Raw genomic sequence first — 15136 nt, 5'->3', positions numbered from 1 at the left:
GGTTGGCAGGGGCTGTGGGAAACAGCAGGTGCTGGGGCTGCTCCAGCCAGGATGCACAGGGAGGAGTGGGAGGCTGTGGCTGGGATGCAGCAGTGATGCATCAGGTCTTGCAAATCATCACTGGTGGGTTTTGCCCCTCAAAGTGCTCAGGGGGCTGTTGGGTTGGGTTTTCCTCCTGCTAGAGGAGAGCCCAGCTCTGCATTGCCTGCGGGAAGTATGTCCCCATCTCTTTGCTGACTGAGCATAGTTCAGCTGAGAAGGGAGCTTTGCTCCTCACTGCCAGGAAATTCCAAAGGCTACTTTGCTGAAGGACACTGCTTGCTCCGCTGCCCACGCTGGCGTCCCCCACAGGGATCCTCCCCGGGGACTGGGGCAGGCACGCAGTGTGCCAGGGGCCGGGAGCTGCTGCCGGCGTGCACAGCCCTGCGTACGCAGCTACTGCTGCTGCTGCTGCTGCTGTATAAATAGAAACTTAATGGCTGGGTGACCCACATCCCTCACGCCTGCTGCCCGGCACTGCTGACCCTGCCGCAGGCTAACCAGTGTCCTGACCAGCTGGCACCCCAGCAGAGCCCCCCAAACACAGCACCCTGCAGGGCTGGACCCCCTCTGTGGTGGCAGGGGCTGCAGCAGAGTGGTGTTGTTTAGCCTATAGCTGGACTTGTTTAGTGTAGTTTTAAGCCTGCCTCGGGTGAGGAGGGTGCCTGTGCCTGCAGAGCAGGTTGGCTGCACTGGGGAGAGCCACACTGTGCATGGCAAGGCCCTGTGCCTGCGAGTTGGTGGCCAGGATGGAGCGAGGGTGACCACGGGGCTCCATGTGCTCCTCGAGCAGATGCCGGCGCTGCGGGGTGGAGTCTGCGCCAAGCCAGAGCGGTGCCTTTCCCGCAGCTCCTCCTGGAGCCCTGCAGGCGTCAGCGGGCACTGCTGCCTCGATAACCCTGTGTGAACACCTGGATAACCCCTGGTGTGGACAAGGGGCGCTGCTGCCTGGATAACCTCTGGTGGGATAGCCCTGTGTGGACACTGGGCACAGCTGTGCCTTGGCACGGAGGCAGGTGTGTGTTGGATGTTGGCACACGGGGCCAGCGAGGTGCCTGTGCCTTGCAGGAGCACTGTGCTGGGCTGGGAAAGGGGAGAGGAATCACCAGTGCCCTTGGGGCTGCATGGGAGAGGCTGCAATCTGCAGCCTTGTGCTGGAACACGGTGTGGTTTGACGGCATCAGCCGGTGGGAGCTGGTCAGAGAGCTGGCACTGACTGTGCTGTGGGGTTGCCTCTGCAGCACTGGCACAGGATGCCTCCTCCTCCTCCTCCTCATGGTGCACCAGAGTGACACACTGTGGCTTTGCTGGTGCTAGGGAGCCCAGACTGGGGTGCTGGGTGCAGCTGGGGGTCCCTCACACAAGGTGCTGGCACCAGGGAGGCCCGGCTCTCCCCCAGGCCCCACTAAGCTCCCTGGAATGTTTCTGGTCCTAATTTAAATAAAAATGATCCTTTTTGAAACAGGAAATTATAGACATATTTTGGGCTGTTGTTTTGGAAGCCCCTCCCTGGCTGGAGAGGGATGGTGCCGGGCTCTCTGTGCACCATGGGGGGTTTAACCCCCTCACGGGATCTGGGCTGAGTCACCCTTGTCCCCACGGACCTGGCTGGGCAGTGCCAGCCCCCGCTGCCTCTTGGGGGGCTGTCAGTGCTGTGGGGTGACAGGGGACAGCTGGTGGCATTGGGGCTGGGGAGAAGCTCCCTCTGTGTCCCAGCCTTGCTCCCAGTGTGGGGCAGCTGGGCTGGCTCAGCTCCACGCTGTATTTATTTATTTACCGGCTAAATTCCTCAGGCAGGGCCCAGGCGTGCGCCGGCCCAGCAGAAATATTCCAGAAATATTCCAGAAACGCCTCTGACCACTCCAGTGCTGCCGCAGGGCCGCAGGCATCCAGTGGCTGTGCTGGCTGACCTTGTGTGCCACTGTCCACGGGCACACAGGTCCCTGCAGGTCGCTGTCCCCAGGGTGCCGTGGCATGGCTGGGTTCCCTGTGTCCCACCAAGGTGGGAGTGTGGGACTCTCATTGTGTCAGGGGCACTGTTATCATTTTTCTGTGCTTGGCAAGTTCTTGGTTTGGCTCTCTTTCTGCTCTCACTGAGGGGTTGGTGCTGCTGTGGTGTCCCAGTGTGGTGGGGTCTTGGGAGGGGGCTCAGCCATGGGCCAGTGTGTGTGTGCTGAATTTCCTGGCTTAGGAATGAGAGAAATGCACCAGGCAGAAATGCTGCTGTCACCAAACAGCTGGGCTGGGCATCCCAGTGGAGGTGGCTGCATGCCTGTGCTACCTGGGGACACCCGTGTCACTGCAGACACTCTGCTGTGTTATGCCAGCCCTGCCAAGGGTGTTTGATGTGGCCTGTCCCTTGTGCAGTGGGGTGTGCCAGCCTGGGACCCCCTGCTTCCTCTGGCAATGTTTATTTGCTCAGGGCACATCTGTCTCGTTTCAGTTGGGCAGGAACCTGCTCAGCTGCCAGCTGGGGTCCCACTGTGCCATGCCTGTGTCACCACTGCTCCTCCATGCCACCAGCGTGCCTGGCTCCCTGCCACCAACTCCTCCTGGCAGCCCCCACATGGGGAGGGCCCTGACCCTCATCCCCTTGTCCACTGCCCCTCTCCTGCTGTTTCCAGGGACACCTTGAACTTCCAGAGGCAGCTTTGCCATGAGAACATCTTTACCGTCTGTTGCTGGGGTGCTGTCTGTCCCCAAGAACATTCTGGGGGGATCTGGTGTGCATGGCAAAGCCAGAGGAGGAGCGAGAAGCGTCAGACTTGCACTGCCTGGCGCCACACCGGGCACCCAGGGGTGTGGATTGTGCAGCCCCATCCCGTGAGGCACAGAGCCCTGCCTGGCCCCCCCAGCTCCGCAGCTGCGCTTGGCTCGGGGGTGTCTGTCCCACTCTGTGCGGGCGGACGGTGCAGGGAGGCCGGGCAGTTCCTGGAGCCCACATCACTTCCTCTGGCAGTGGTGACGGTGCTGCTGGTGCCGAGGCCCCAGTGTCCCCCCCCAGCTCTCCCTCCGGCTGTGCCGCCTGCCGCCCCGTTAGTGCCTCTCCCGTGCGGTGCCGCGCTCGCCCCGGCGGAAACCCTTCTCCTTCTCCCTCTGGTAAGGTGGGGACCCCCAGCGTGGCCAGCACGGCTTGGGGGAGCACGAGGGGGGTACCTGGGAGATGGTTCTGGTGCTGGGATCGGGGATTGAGAGGCTGAACCCACCCCTGGGGTGTTTTGGGGTTGTTTGTTGTGGGGACCTCATGGCCGGTGCTCTCTGGAGAGCTTTGTGGCAGTGCCAGGCTGCTTGGAGGTGGGAGTGCTGTGGGCAGAGGGTTTGGGGGTTCTGACCCACAGGTGGGTTTGTCTCCAGACCCCCATGCTGGCATTTCACACCATGGTGACGCTTTGGGGGGACAGGGATGTGCTCCCAGACTGCTGGGTTGCTTTGGTGCCACGCCTGGCCCTGAGAGGGGGCTTCTCCCCAGTGGCACCAGGCACAACCTGGGGTTGGACAGTGGGTGCCATCCAGGGCAGCAGGTCCCACTAGAGCTGCCTGGACTCTGGCACGGGGTCAGGCTCAGAATAAACCCAGGCTGTCAGGGCAAGCAGGGAGCTGGGGCAGAAAATATCCCTTCCCTCACCCTGGCATTTGCTTACCGCAGCGGGCTGGCCCCTCAGGGGAATGGGGCCACGGTCCTACAGCCTGACTAAAGGGGGTTTTTTTACACAGTGAGTTTTGCTGGGTCTCAGACTGGTCACCTGTCTGTCCCCAGAGCCCCTCCTGTGGGCACTGTTTGTTTGCTGAGCAGGTCCAGGTGGGCTCAGACCCCCATTCCTGAGGATCCCAGGTGGGGAGGGGCACGTGCCTGTACCCTGGGCCGTGGTTTGGCATTCTGTGTGCTGTCCCAGTCAGTCTCACCTCTCCCTCTCTCCCCAGCCAGGGCTGCAGCTCCATGAGACATCACCATGGCGTTCTCATCCCGGTTTGCGTTCTGGGAGCAGAAGGGAAGTGTCTCTTGCATGTTTGCCTGCGCCCCACGTTTGGGTCACGCTGCTCACCAGCTCCCCCCAGTTTGCCCAGTGCTGGCACCGTGTTTGGAGCAGCCTCACTGTGCTGCTGTGACAGGGGCTGTGCTGGGCAGCTGGGAGCTTGGCCAGGGCTGGTGTCACCAGCACAGCCATGCATGTGATCACTAACACCATCACTAACGGCTTTGTGAGTGTCTGGTGCCGCCCCTAACACAGTGTGAGCCACCCCAGTGCCACCTGCCCCCCAGGAGCTGCTGTGTGGCGGCAAGTCGGAGTGTGCTGCCCACAGGATGCACCGCTGCAGCGTCACAGCCGAGTCCTGGCACTCAGAGGCTCAGCTCAGGGCAGGGTTTGGCTGCCCACCCCCCCAGAGGCCCCTGGTTTCCCCGGGTCAGCAGGGATCTGGCGTGTCCCACGTGCGGCTGCTGCAGAGATTAGCTGGTGACACTTAAAACGTGCTGTGACACCGGCTGGGGGGTGACGTGTAGAGTGACAGAATCCTGCAGGAGGGGTGGTGTGACTCTGAACCACCTCCCTCACTGGCTGCTCATGATGAGAGGGCCCAGGCCAGGTGGGCAGAGCGCCTCTCCCACCTTTGGGGTTTGCTGTATCTCGGGTGCATCTCTGTGCTCCACCCCTGTTTTTTTGGCTGATGGGGAGCCTGGGAGGACACACGTCCTTGTCCCTGCAGTGGGCTGCAAATTCGGGCTGGCATGGAGTGATGGTCCCAGGAGGTTTTCCTGCAGCAAGGCCCCACAGTGGGTTGAAACATGCTCCTCTTGTTTGTCTGACCCTCAGGTCAAGGACGAGGACAAATCTTTAGCTGTGAAAAGACCCGTGAAGGAGGATGGGGCTGTAAGTGTCACAAGGCACGGGCAGGGTGGAGCTTTTGGGGATGGGGCTTGTCCTTGGTGGGAACAGCCCCTGTGACAGGGCCTGGGGACACCATGCAGGGTCATGGGCTTAGTGATGCCCTGAGCACTGAATTTTGCCCCCATGCTGGCAGCCTGAGGGTTGAATGGTCACTGTTGGTGGGGCAGGGAGGTCACCATTGCTCCCTGCCCTGGGATCCACTGTGGGGCTGTAGGTTGGTGGGGAAGGGTGCTGTGGTAATTATTCCAACACCCAGTGCTGGGGTCTGGCCAGGAGTTGTGCTCCATGGCAGGGCAGAGCCCTGGGCACCATCACATCCCAAAAGCAGTGGAGGCTGGCCCTCCACTCACACCACTGTCATTGTGGCTGCAGTCAGAGACCCCGAAGGATGCAGCACCTGCACCCCTGAAAGCTGAGCCCCCGAAAGCTGAACCCCCAAAACCTGAGCCTGTGAAGAGCCCTGAACCCGCGAAGAGCCCTGAGCCACCTCCTGGGAGAGGGAAGAGCCCAGAGCCGGTGCTGAACGGGGCAGCAGAGAATGGGCTGGAGGGCCCAGCCCCAGAGGCACAGGGAGATGACGGCCAGGGGCTGTCCCGCCGCAAGGTGGTCCGGGTGGTGCGCAAGGTGGTCCGCAAAGTCCTGCCAGGGGAGGACGCTGGCAGTGCCAAGGAGCCAGGCCGAGATGCCAAGTCTCCCGAGCCAGTGCCACCCCCGAGGAAGGAGGAAGCAGGGCGTACCGCTGTCCCAGCTCCCCCAGCCCCGCCACCTCCCCCCGCCGTGCTGCCTTCAGCCCCTGCCAAGCCGGAACCCAAGGATGAGATCTCAGAGGGGCTCAAAACCCTCATGGCCAAAGGCAAAACCAAGGAGCCCCGGCCACGGCTCCGGCCGGGGGACAGGCAGGAGAAGCCCCGTGAGCCTGCTGGTGGGGACACAAAGCTGTCCCCGTCCCCGAGCGCTGAAGCCAAACCAGAGCCACCAGTGCAGCTTTCAGGAGGGAAAGCGGAGCCGGCAAAGGCGTCTGCTCTGAAACCCACGGCCCTGGAGAGGCACAAGGTACCAGTGTGTGCACAACAGGGGATGCTCTGATTCCCAGTGCAGCATGGTGTGAGCTCACCTGCATGGTTTGCAGTGGTTTTGAGATGTGTCGTGTGGGTGGGAGTCACTTTTTTGGGGCAGTCGTGTGTGCTGTGGCCACTCCATCATGCTGCCCCTTGTCTCCCCTCCATTTCATGTGGAGAAGAAGCTGCAGAGCAGTGAGAAGCGGCAGACCCCTGTGAAAAATGCCCCGGCTGCCCCCCAGCAGGTGTGTAGGAGTGGTGACACAGGTCCCTGGACACTGTGGGTACGCACTGGTACCCAGCTGTGCCTTCACCCTGGGACCCTCCCCAGGCACTGATGGGCTGCAGGGCTGGGAAAGCCTTTGCAATGGCCCTGCTGGTGCCCACGTGCCAGGGCTGTGAGGGCTGTGGGACAGCTGGCCTGGAGCTAATGGTGCTCTGCCTCTAGGCTGCCCCTGGCCCTGCTTCCCCTGGCCCCGAGTCCGTGCTGAGCCCATCTGAGGAGGCGCAGCTCCGGCTGGAGAGGATCTTCACCACTTCTGTAACTCCAGAGGTGTTGGTGCTTGCGTGTCGCCTTCTCAGGGATGGGGAGGCATGGGCAGCGTGTGGCTGCCCCAGGCGTGCCATGTGCCCTGCACACAGTGACTGTACCCCTGTGTCTGGCTGCCAACCCCATGGTCCATCTGTGGGTGACACTGGCAAGCAGGGAATGGATGGCCAGGGCTGTTGGTGGGTTTGGGGATCGTTGCCCAGACTGTGCTGAGGATGGGGAACTGCCTGCATCCCTGTAGGGGCCCAGGCACACTGTGGTGGCTGGGATGGATGATGTCCTGGTGGTGCTGTGTGATCATGGCCATGCTGGGGCCCTGTGGCTTGCCAGGGTGCTGCTTCTGCTCTCTGCCTCTCACCCCCTCTCTTCTTTCTCTCCTCCTTCCTTGCTGCCGTTAGCTGGACCCCGCCGCCTCCGCCTCGGCACCCAGCCAGGTACTGTACCCCCGTCCTCAGGAGCCCTCTGCCTCCACCAGCGACCCCCTGCCATCCTCTGTCTGCCTCTGGGCTGGCGTCTGCGCCCGCGCCTCCTGCTGGAGTGTAAGGCTTCCCCCATCCCACCCTGCTCCGTGGGCTGCCATGGGGCCAGCGGGGGCAGCCGGGGCTGGGTGCCTCTCCCCTCCCCAGCGAGGTCATGCCAGGAAGCCAGACGTCCCAGGAGGGTGCCCTCAGTGGAGGTGGCACAGCTGGGGCGGGCAGGGGTGTGGAGCAGGGTGCGAAGGGGCAGAGTGCTGGCATAGGCAGGATGCATGGCTCGTGCCGAAGCAGCTGTGGCACGTGGTGCTGGCAGAGCTCAGAGCGGGGTCAGTGCAGTGACCCCCAGCCCCAGGGCTTTGGCAGCATGGCCTTGTGGCCAGTGTCCTTCCCAGCTCTGGGCCTGTCCAGCACTGCACTGGACTTGCCACCCCGCTGTCCGCAGTGGTGGCCGTGGCACGAGGAGCGCCCGCAGGGTTTGGCACAGCAGTGCTTTGCCCCCGCTCGCTCCCCATCCCCTCTTGCCGTGCTGTGTGCGGGGCAGGGCTGAGCCCTTCTCGCCTTCACCGCCTCTCTCGGCCTCGCCAGGGTCCAGCGGACGATGCGCCGGCAGCTCCCCTTGGCCCCGTCCCTGCTGCAGCTCAGGTTTGGCTTTGGAGCTCGTCCTGCTCTCCTTGTGCCAGGGACATCCCCGCTGTGCTGGCCACCAGCCTGGCATTTCCCATGTCAGTGTCCTGTGCCACGTCCTGTGTCACTCCATTATGTGCCTCAGTGTGTCCTGTGTCCCTACAGCATGTCCTTGCCACATGTCCCATGTCCCCATAGCATGTCTGGTGTCCCTGCATCCTGACACGTGGGTGCCTGCTCTCAGGGCTGTGGTTTGGGAGCTTGGCCCCTCCAGGCTCGCCCAGGGTGGCCGTAGTGAATGTTCCTGTGGGTCACTGTGTCTTTATGTCTGCCCCAAGCTGTGGCAGGGCCATGGTGGTCTCTGCAGCCCTGCACCCACTGGGGTCCCCAGTGGGCAAACCGGGGACATGTGCTGGGAGGGTTTGTGGCTTGTGGAGGTGGCCTGGCTGTCCAACACATGGCCCTGTGGCCAGTCAGCCCTGCTCCCTCCAGCCCCAGGGATGAGAGGAGGGGGTGAGGCAGGGCAGGGAGCAGGTGACCACAGCCTCTCCACATCTGCTGTCCCACAGGCCAAGACAGAGGAGCAGATAGCAGCCGAGGAGGCCTGGTACGAGACCGAGAAGGTGTGGCTGGTGCACAGGGATGGCTTCTCCTTGGGTGAGCACTGCTGGGACACAGCACCCCATCCTTCCTGTGGTGCAGTGAGCCCCCCTGACCCCACTGCAGTGTCCCTGGGGGCTGCCAGCACGGCCCCTCTGAGTGCTCTGTGCCCCTCACAGGCAGCCAGCTGCGGCCAGAGGTGGGCAGTCCCCTGCCCGAGGGCAAAGTGAAGGTGAAACTGGACCACGATGGAGCCGTCCTGGAGGTGGAGGAGGACGATGTGGAGAAGGTAGGGCTGCAGGACAGGGGCTGGCAGGGCAGATCCCCATTCCCCGCCTGACCCACCCCATCTCAACCTCGCTGCCAGGCAAACCCCCCGTCCTGTGACCGTGTGGAGGACCTCGCCAGCCTCCTCTACCTCAACGAGTCCAGCACGCTGCACACGCTGCGCCAGCGCTACGGCGGCAACCTCCTGCACACCTACGCCGGGCCCACCATGGTCATCATCAACCCGCTGAGCTCCCCCTCCATGTACTCCGAGAAGGTGACGCTGCTCTGGGGGGACACCGGAGGGGACACGCAGCTGGCACCGCGCAGAGAGGGAGGTGGGGGTGGCAGGGTGCTGACCCCTGCCCGCTTGCCCTCCCTGTCCCCATCAGGTGATGCACATGTTCAAGGGGTGCCGCAGGGAGGACACGTCCCCGCACATCTACGCGGTGGCGCAGGCGGCGTACCGCAGCATGCTGATGAGCCGCCAGGACCAGGCCATCGTCCTGCTGGGCGCCAGCGGCAGCGGCAAAACCACCAACTGCCAGCACCTGGTGCAGTACCTCGCCACCATCGCCGGCAGCACCGGCAAGGTGTTCTCTGGTGAGTCCCTCTGTCCTGCCTGCACACGCCCCCTGCTTTGCGGTCACGGCCCCACGCACGCGGCAGTGGCTGGACACGCGCTGTCGCTGTCACACCGGTGCCTTTGCTGTGCTCCTGGGGGCTGCTGCAGTGCAAGGGAGCAGCAACACCTGCCCAGCCAGCTCTGGCCCCCTGCCCACTGCACAGCCCCTGCACTGCCCTGCTTGTCTTCCTGCAGTGGAGAAGTGGCAGGCTCTCTACACCATCCTGGAGGCTTTTGGCAATAGCAGCACCAGCATGAACGGCAACGGCACCCGCTTCTCCCAGATCATCTCCCTGGACTTCGACCAGGCTGGGCAGGTGGCATCTGCCTCTGTACAGGTGAGGGGACCAGGGTGCCCTCCCCAGCATGGGAGCTGGTCCATCCTTGCCAGCATGGCTCCCTGTGATGTGGGAGCCAGTCCATCCTCACAAGAGTGTTGTCCAGAGAAGCTGTAACTGCCCCATCCCCTGTGGCAATGTTCAAGGCCAGGTTAGACAGGGCTTGGAGCAACCTGGGATGGAGGAAAGTGTCCTTGCCCATGGCAGGGGTTTGGAACTTGTTGATCTTTCAGGTCCTTTCCAATTCAAACCATTCCATGATTCTCTTGGTGTTTCCTACACTACAAGCTCTGCTGCAGATCCCCAGCCATGCTTGCAGCACTCAGCAGCCTGGCATCCTGCTCTTGTCCTTGTTCACACCCATCAGATGGGATCTCTTGCTTAGTTAGTCCCAAAATCAGTCCCAAAATGCTGTTGTGATAACAGCAGAGCCCTTAAAATCCAGGAGATGTACTCCATGCTCTTGTAGTAGCATTCACCAAGGAGAGATGCTCATGGGCTGCTTGGGTGACGTTTGCATTCACATGGTGCCCTGCAGTGGGAGAGAGACCCTCACAACTCTGTGAGGACCCTGGACAGGCAGCAAGGATGAGGCTGGGGTGGGCTGGAGGGTCTCAGTGTTAGTGGGACCCTTGGGGACAGTTCCTCACTGCCCCACCTCTGCCAGACACTGCTGCTGGAGAAGCTGCGTGTGACCCGGCACCCGGCCAACGAGGCCACCTTCAATGTCTTCTACTACCTGCTGGCCTGCTCTGACAGCACCCTCAGGTGAGCTGGGCCTGGCCTCCATCGTGGGGGGGGTCTCTGGGACCTCCCCCATGGGGCCAATCATGGTGTTTATCCCTGCAGGACTGAGCTTCACTTCAACCACCTGGCAGAGAACAATGTCTTCGGCATCGTGCCCCCCTCCAAGGTTGTTGCCATGGGGGGCTGTAGGGGAAGATGGGGGTCTCTGGCCCATTTCAGTGCAGGGGGAAGCAGAGCTGGGCTCCCAGACCAATGGCTCCTGTTGTTTTCTACAGCCAGAGGAAAAGCAGAAGGCAACCCAGCAGTTCAGCAAGCTCCTGACAGCCATGAAGGTGATGGGCATCTCAGGAGATGAGCAGAAAGCCTTCTGGCTCATCCTGGGGGCCATCTATCATCTGGGAGCCGCTGGGGCAACCAAAGGTAACAAGCTGGGAGCCATTAATGGGAGGGGAGATTTGAGGCTGAGGGATGTGAGGGGTTCCAGAGACACTTTGCAAGCAGCCTGCAGTGCAGCAAGCTCTGGGGGAGAGGGTGGGAGGCTGTGTCAGCTGAGGGACAGTGTCCTGCCACCCTGAGTGCTCTGGGGCACCCAGCCTTGTCCCCATGGTCGGGGTGGTCTCATTAACTGGTGGGAATTGAACATGCCCAGACCCTCGGCTGGCCCCTTCCAACTTGGGGGAGTGGGGGCCTGGGTGGGGCTGAGGCAGTTGGGGGGTGTCCCCCATTCCCAGTGTAACACCTTTCCCTCCATCCTCCTTGCAGACCCCCTGGCAGATGGAGCTGGTAATGGGAGTGGGGAGGGCTCTGCTCTGGGGGGTGCCATGCAATGCAGATTTGGGGGCTGAAATGGGGGCTTGGGATGCTGCTGGTGTGCTTGGACCATCCCTGACCCTGGTTGGGTCTTGGCAGCCCCAAATTTGCCTGCTGCTCATGAGAAATCCCATCCCAGTCCTGTCAGCACCATTGGTGGTGAGGGTCAGGGCTGCCCTGGCACACAGCACTCACCATGGGTGTGAGCCTCTCACAGCATCAGCTTTGCTCTCCATTCCTGGGGGTGGGAAATTTGGCTTTGGGGGCTGCTGTTCTCCCCCTGTGGCTTTCTCTTTCTGCCTGTTGTGCTGGAAGCCCCTGTGGTGCTGCACGCTGGTGGGAGAGCTGGGCATGTCACCCCAAAATGGGCACCTGGAGCTGGTGGCTGCACCCAGGGAATTTGCGGCCTTGGGGGAAAAGATGATCTGGGGATGAAGAAGGAGAGACCAGAGGGGTCTGGATGCACACTGGGGCGCAGGGCTGGCCTGTGGGGTGCTCTTGGGGTGCAGTGCTGGCCCGTGGGGTGCTCTCAGGGCACTAGAGGGCAGCAGGGCCCCGCTGCAGCCGCCACAGCGGGATGCTCAGGCAACTCTGGGACCTCTCCATGGGAGCCTGCTATGGGAGGGAATCCCAGATCCTGCTGGGGGGGAGCATTGCTGCATCCTGCTCGGGGTGGGCATCCCACCCCCAGGTCTGTGCTGCTGCTGCTGAAGCCCCCCCTGCGCCTCGTGGACGCTGGGAGTGCTCAGAGCTGAGTTACACCAGCCCCACAATTTCCTTGGATCCAAAAGTGGCTCCCCATGCGCTGGGGCAGAGCCGAGCTGCTCCCCAACATTGCCCACGGTGCGGGGTGGGCTCAAAGGGAAGGGATCCCCCATGCTGGTCACGGTTTGTCACTGCAGCAGTGCCTGGGGAGGGGGCAGGCGTGGCATGTGCGGTGGCCTGGTGGCAGGAGGGCGTTTCCCCCACCGTGCCATCGTGTGCCGTTGTTTCTAACCCGTGTCTCTGTTCGCATGGTGCATGCTGCCCTTTGCAATGCAGACACCGACGAAGGTAAAGTCCCCATTCTGTTCTCCGTGTGTCTCTGGCTTCCCCCTCCTCCGTGCCACCCTCACCCTGCTTCCGTGTCCCTGTGTGTCACCATTAACCGGCTCCCTCCGCCCCCCAGCGTCCGTGTGTCTGTCTGTGTCTGTGTGGCTGCCGTGTGGCTGTGTCACCCAGCAGGGACACATCCCCGTGGGGGATGGCTCAGAGCCTCAGAGGTCCCTGGGTAGTGGTGGCAAGGGGTCTGTGCTCCACACCAGTGTGGCTCCAGGCTCAGCCTGCAGCAGCACAAAGCCATTCACCCCTATCTCCTGTCAGACCCCAAACATCTCTGTCTTCTCAAACCCCAAAACGTGTGCTCCCATCATCCCTAACCTACTCTGTGGGTCCCTAAGACCATCCCAGGCCTTTCTGGAAACACTCCCCATTTTTAGGGGTGCCATTCCTGGCCCTGACCCCCCTTCTCCACCCTTCAGCTGGGAGGAAGCAGTTTGCACGGCACGAGTGGGCTCAGAAAGCCGCCTACCTGCTGGGCTGCAGCCTGGAGGAGCTCTCCTCTGCCATCTTCAAGCACCAGCCCAAGGGCACCCTGCAGCGCTCCACCTCCTTCCGCCAGGGCCCCGATGAGTCTCCCCTGGGGGACAGTGGCACAGGTAGGGTGAGGTGTGGTGGGGACAGCGGGTGTCCCCAAGGGATGCCGGGCTGGGGACACTCAGGCTTGCTTTGGCCAGGTCCCAAGCTGACGGCGCTGGAGTGCCTGGAGGGCATGGCAGCTGGCTTGTACTCCGAGCTCTTCACACTCCTCATCTCCCTCCTCAACAGGTATGTGCTGGGGGGGCCAGCAGGAGAGCAGGGGGTGCCTGGCTGTGCCCACTGACCCCACTGTGTGCTCCCCCCAGGGCGCTGAAGTCGAGCCAGCACTCGGTGTGCTCCGTGACGGTGGTGGACACCCCCGGGGCACAGAACCCCAAGCTGGCAGGGCAAAGCCGGGGCGCCACCTTCGAGGAGCTCTGCCACAACTACGCCCAGGAGCGCCTGCAGCAGCTCTTCCACCAGCGCACCTTCGCCCGCGAGCTGGAGCGATACAAGGAGGTACCAGGGACACCCGGGGCTGCCATGGCCTCCTCCACTCCTGCCCTCCCATAGCCACGTGAACATCTCCTGTGTTTCCCCTGATTTCTTATGCAGTGGTCATTTTGGACCAGTCCAACCAAAGCTCAGTGCCCAGGGCTGCTGGAGCACAGCACAGGAGGGCTGGGCTGGGAGGTGGTGGAGTGGCTGTGGGTGGTGATGATGGTGGTCACTGCTGCTTCTCCATCTCAGCACTGACAGCCCATGGGGACCCTTCCACGTGTCCTGGTCCTCCCGTAGCACTCTGCATCACTCTAAACCCCATCAAGACCAGCACCCTGATGGGCTCACACTCCCAATCACTGCTGCTCTGCAGTGTGGGTGCTCATCTGCCTATGTTCCTCTGTTCCCCCTCACCAGGAGAACATAGAGCTCGCCCTGGCTGATGCTGAGCCCAGCTCCTCTGGCTCCATAGCTGCTGTGGACCAGTCCTCACACCAGGCACTGGTAAGCACCTTCCACTCTTCCTTCCAGCCACATCATGGCAGCAGATGGCCGGCTTTTGGGCACTTTGGTGGTGGAGGGGAAGGAAAGAGGATGTTGACCATGAGAGCAAGTGTGTGTGCAGCCCACATACTTAGTGCATCCCACAGCATGGTTTTCTCCTCTTGTCCTGGGAGCTGCCTGTGCTGTGGGCAGAGGGCCTGGAGATTTCTGGGGTGTTCCAGTTTTTGAAGTGCTCTGGTCCCCGGGATGCTCAGGTTCCTAGTGTCCATGGGTCCCCAAGGTTCTCCAGTCCCTGGGGTCTTCCAGTCCCTGCTGGAGGAGGCTGCTGGCACCATCCCTGTGCTGGGTTTCAGCCCAGCACTGCATTTCCCACCTCAGTGAGATGTGCTGCCAGAGTGTCCCATATGGACCTTTCCCTTCTGAGTCTCCACTAATCAGGAGCCCTCTCCCACGGTGTGAGGTTGCTTGCTTCCTGGGTGGCCTGGGTGCCCTGTGTCACCCCATATCCCTGCCCTGGGGGACCCTGGTGTGCTGGGGTGGCTGTCAGCGTGGTGACCCTGCAGGTCCGGTCTCTGGCCCGCACGGACGAGGCGCGGGGGCTGCTGTGGCTTCTGGAGGAGGAGGCTCTGCAGCCAGGGGGCAACGAGGACACCTTGCTGGAGAGGCTCTTCTCCTACTACGGCCCCCAGGAAGGGGGTAAAAAAGGTATGGAGGGGGGCCTGGAACCATGGGGATGTGTCCACTAGACCAGAAACAACCTCGCCAGTGGAAGATGTCCCTGCCCATGGCAGGGGGTTGGAATGAGATGATCTTTAGGGTGCCTTCCAACCCAAACCATTCTGGGGTTCTGTGACATGCCCCACTGAAACACTGCTGCCCAGGGCTGTGCCCACTGGTGCTGTGTTTCCCTGCAGGGCACAACCCACTGCTCCCCAGTGACAAACCCCGACACTTCCTCCTGGGACACAGCTCGGGGACCAACTGGGTGGAGTACGATGCTACGGGATGGCTCAACTACGTCAAGCACAACCCGGCCTCCCAAAACGCCTCTGTCCTGCTGCAGGAGTCCCAGAAGTGAGCAGGGTGCTGGGGTGGGAGCATGGCAGGGGGGAGAGGTGACACTGGGGGGTGACGTGCCCTCTGTGCCCTGCAGGAAGGTGATCAGGCCGGCCCTGCGCCGGCCCACCAGCATGCGCAAGCCCTTCACCACCGGCGTGGCTGCCGTCAAGAAGAAATCCCTCTGCATCCAGATCAAGCTGCAAGTGGTGAGTGAGGGCCAAGGGGGATCCTCACATCTGGCCGGGGCATCTGGCTGGGGCACCACCGCATGTCACCCCTCACCCCCCTCTGCCACACCCACAGGACGCCCTCATCGACAGCATCAAGAAGTCCAAGCTGCACTTTGTGCACTGCTTCCTGCCCAAGGCGGGGGCTGGTGGGGACCCCCAGGCTGTGCTGTGCCGGCGGGGGGGGCGGGGGGGGGCGGGAGCGGCC

The 15136-nt window shown here is 62.4% G+C and overlaps 1 protein-coding gene across 1 annotated transcript in view; it reads left to right on the top strand.

Moving 5' to 3' along the window:
- The window catches only part of MYO18A (myosin XVIIIA), a 32237-nt gene that overhangs the window by 3151 nt on the left and 13950 nt on the right, over positions 1-15136 (top strand). The window contains 23 exon segments of the mRNA XM_031060629.1: positions 4851-4907; positions 5298-5978; positions 6166-6228; positions 6432-6536; positions 6932-7072; positions 7595-7651; positions 8203-8290; positions 8413-8522; positions 8601-8777; positions 8893-9103; positions 9321-9463; positions 10131-10231; positions 10313-10376; positions 10486-10630; positions 12062-12073; positions 12541-12717; positions 12796-12886; positions 12964-13156; positions 13556-13642; positions 14206-14347; positions 14557-14770; positions 14808-14907; positions 15005-15136. The exon segment at positions 15005-15136 is cut by the window's right edge and continues 106 nt beyond it. Coding sequence (XP_030916489.1) covers positions 4851-4907; positions 5298-5978; positions 6166-6228; positions 6432-6536; positions 6932-7072; positions 7595-7651; positions 8203-8290; positions 8413-8522; positions 8601-8777; positions 8893-9103; positions 9321-9463; positions 10131-10231; positions 10313-10376; positions 10486-10630; positions 12062-12073; positions 12541-12717; positions 12796-12886; positions 12964-13156; positions 13556-13642; positions 14206-14347; positions 14557-14770; positions 14808-14907; positions 15005-15136 — 3291 coding nt within the window.

This window comes from Geospiza fortis, unplaced genomic scaffold (assembly GCF_000277835.1).
Source record: "Geospiza fortis unplaced genomic scaffold, GeoFor_1.0 scaffold425, whole genome shotgun sequence".
In the NCBI taxonomy this organism is placed as follows: domain Eukaryota; kingdom Metazoa; phylum Chordata; class Aves; order Passeriformes; family Thraupidae; genus Geospiza; species Geospiza fortis.
The sequence above is the reverse complement of the archived record's forward strand: the minus strand, read 5'-3'. Positions and strand labels throughout refer to the sequence as shown.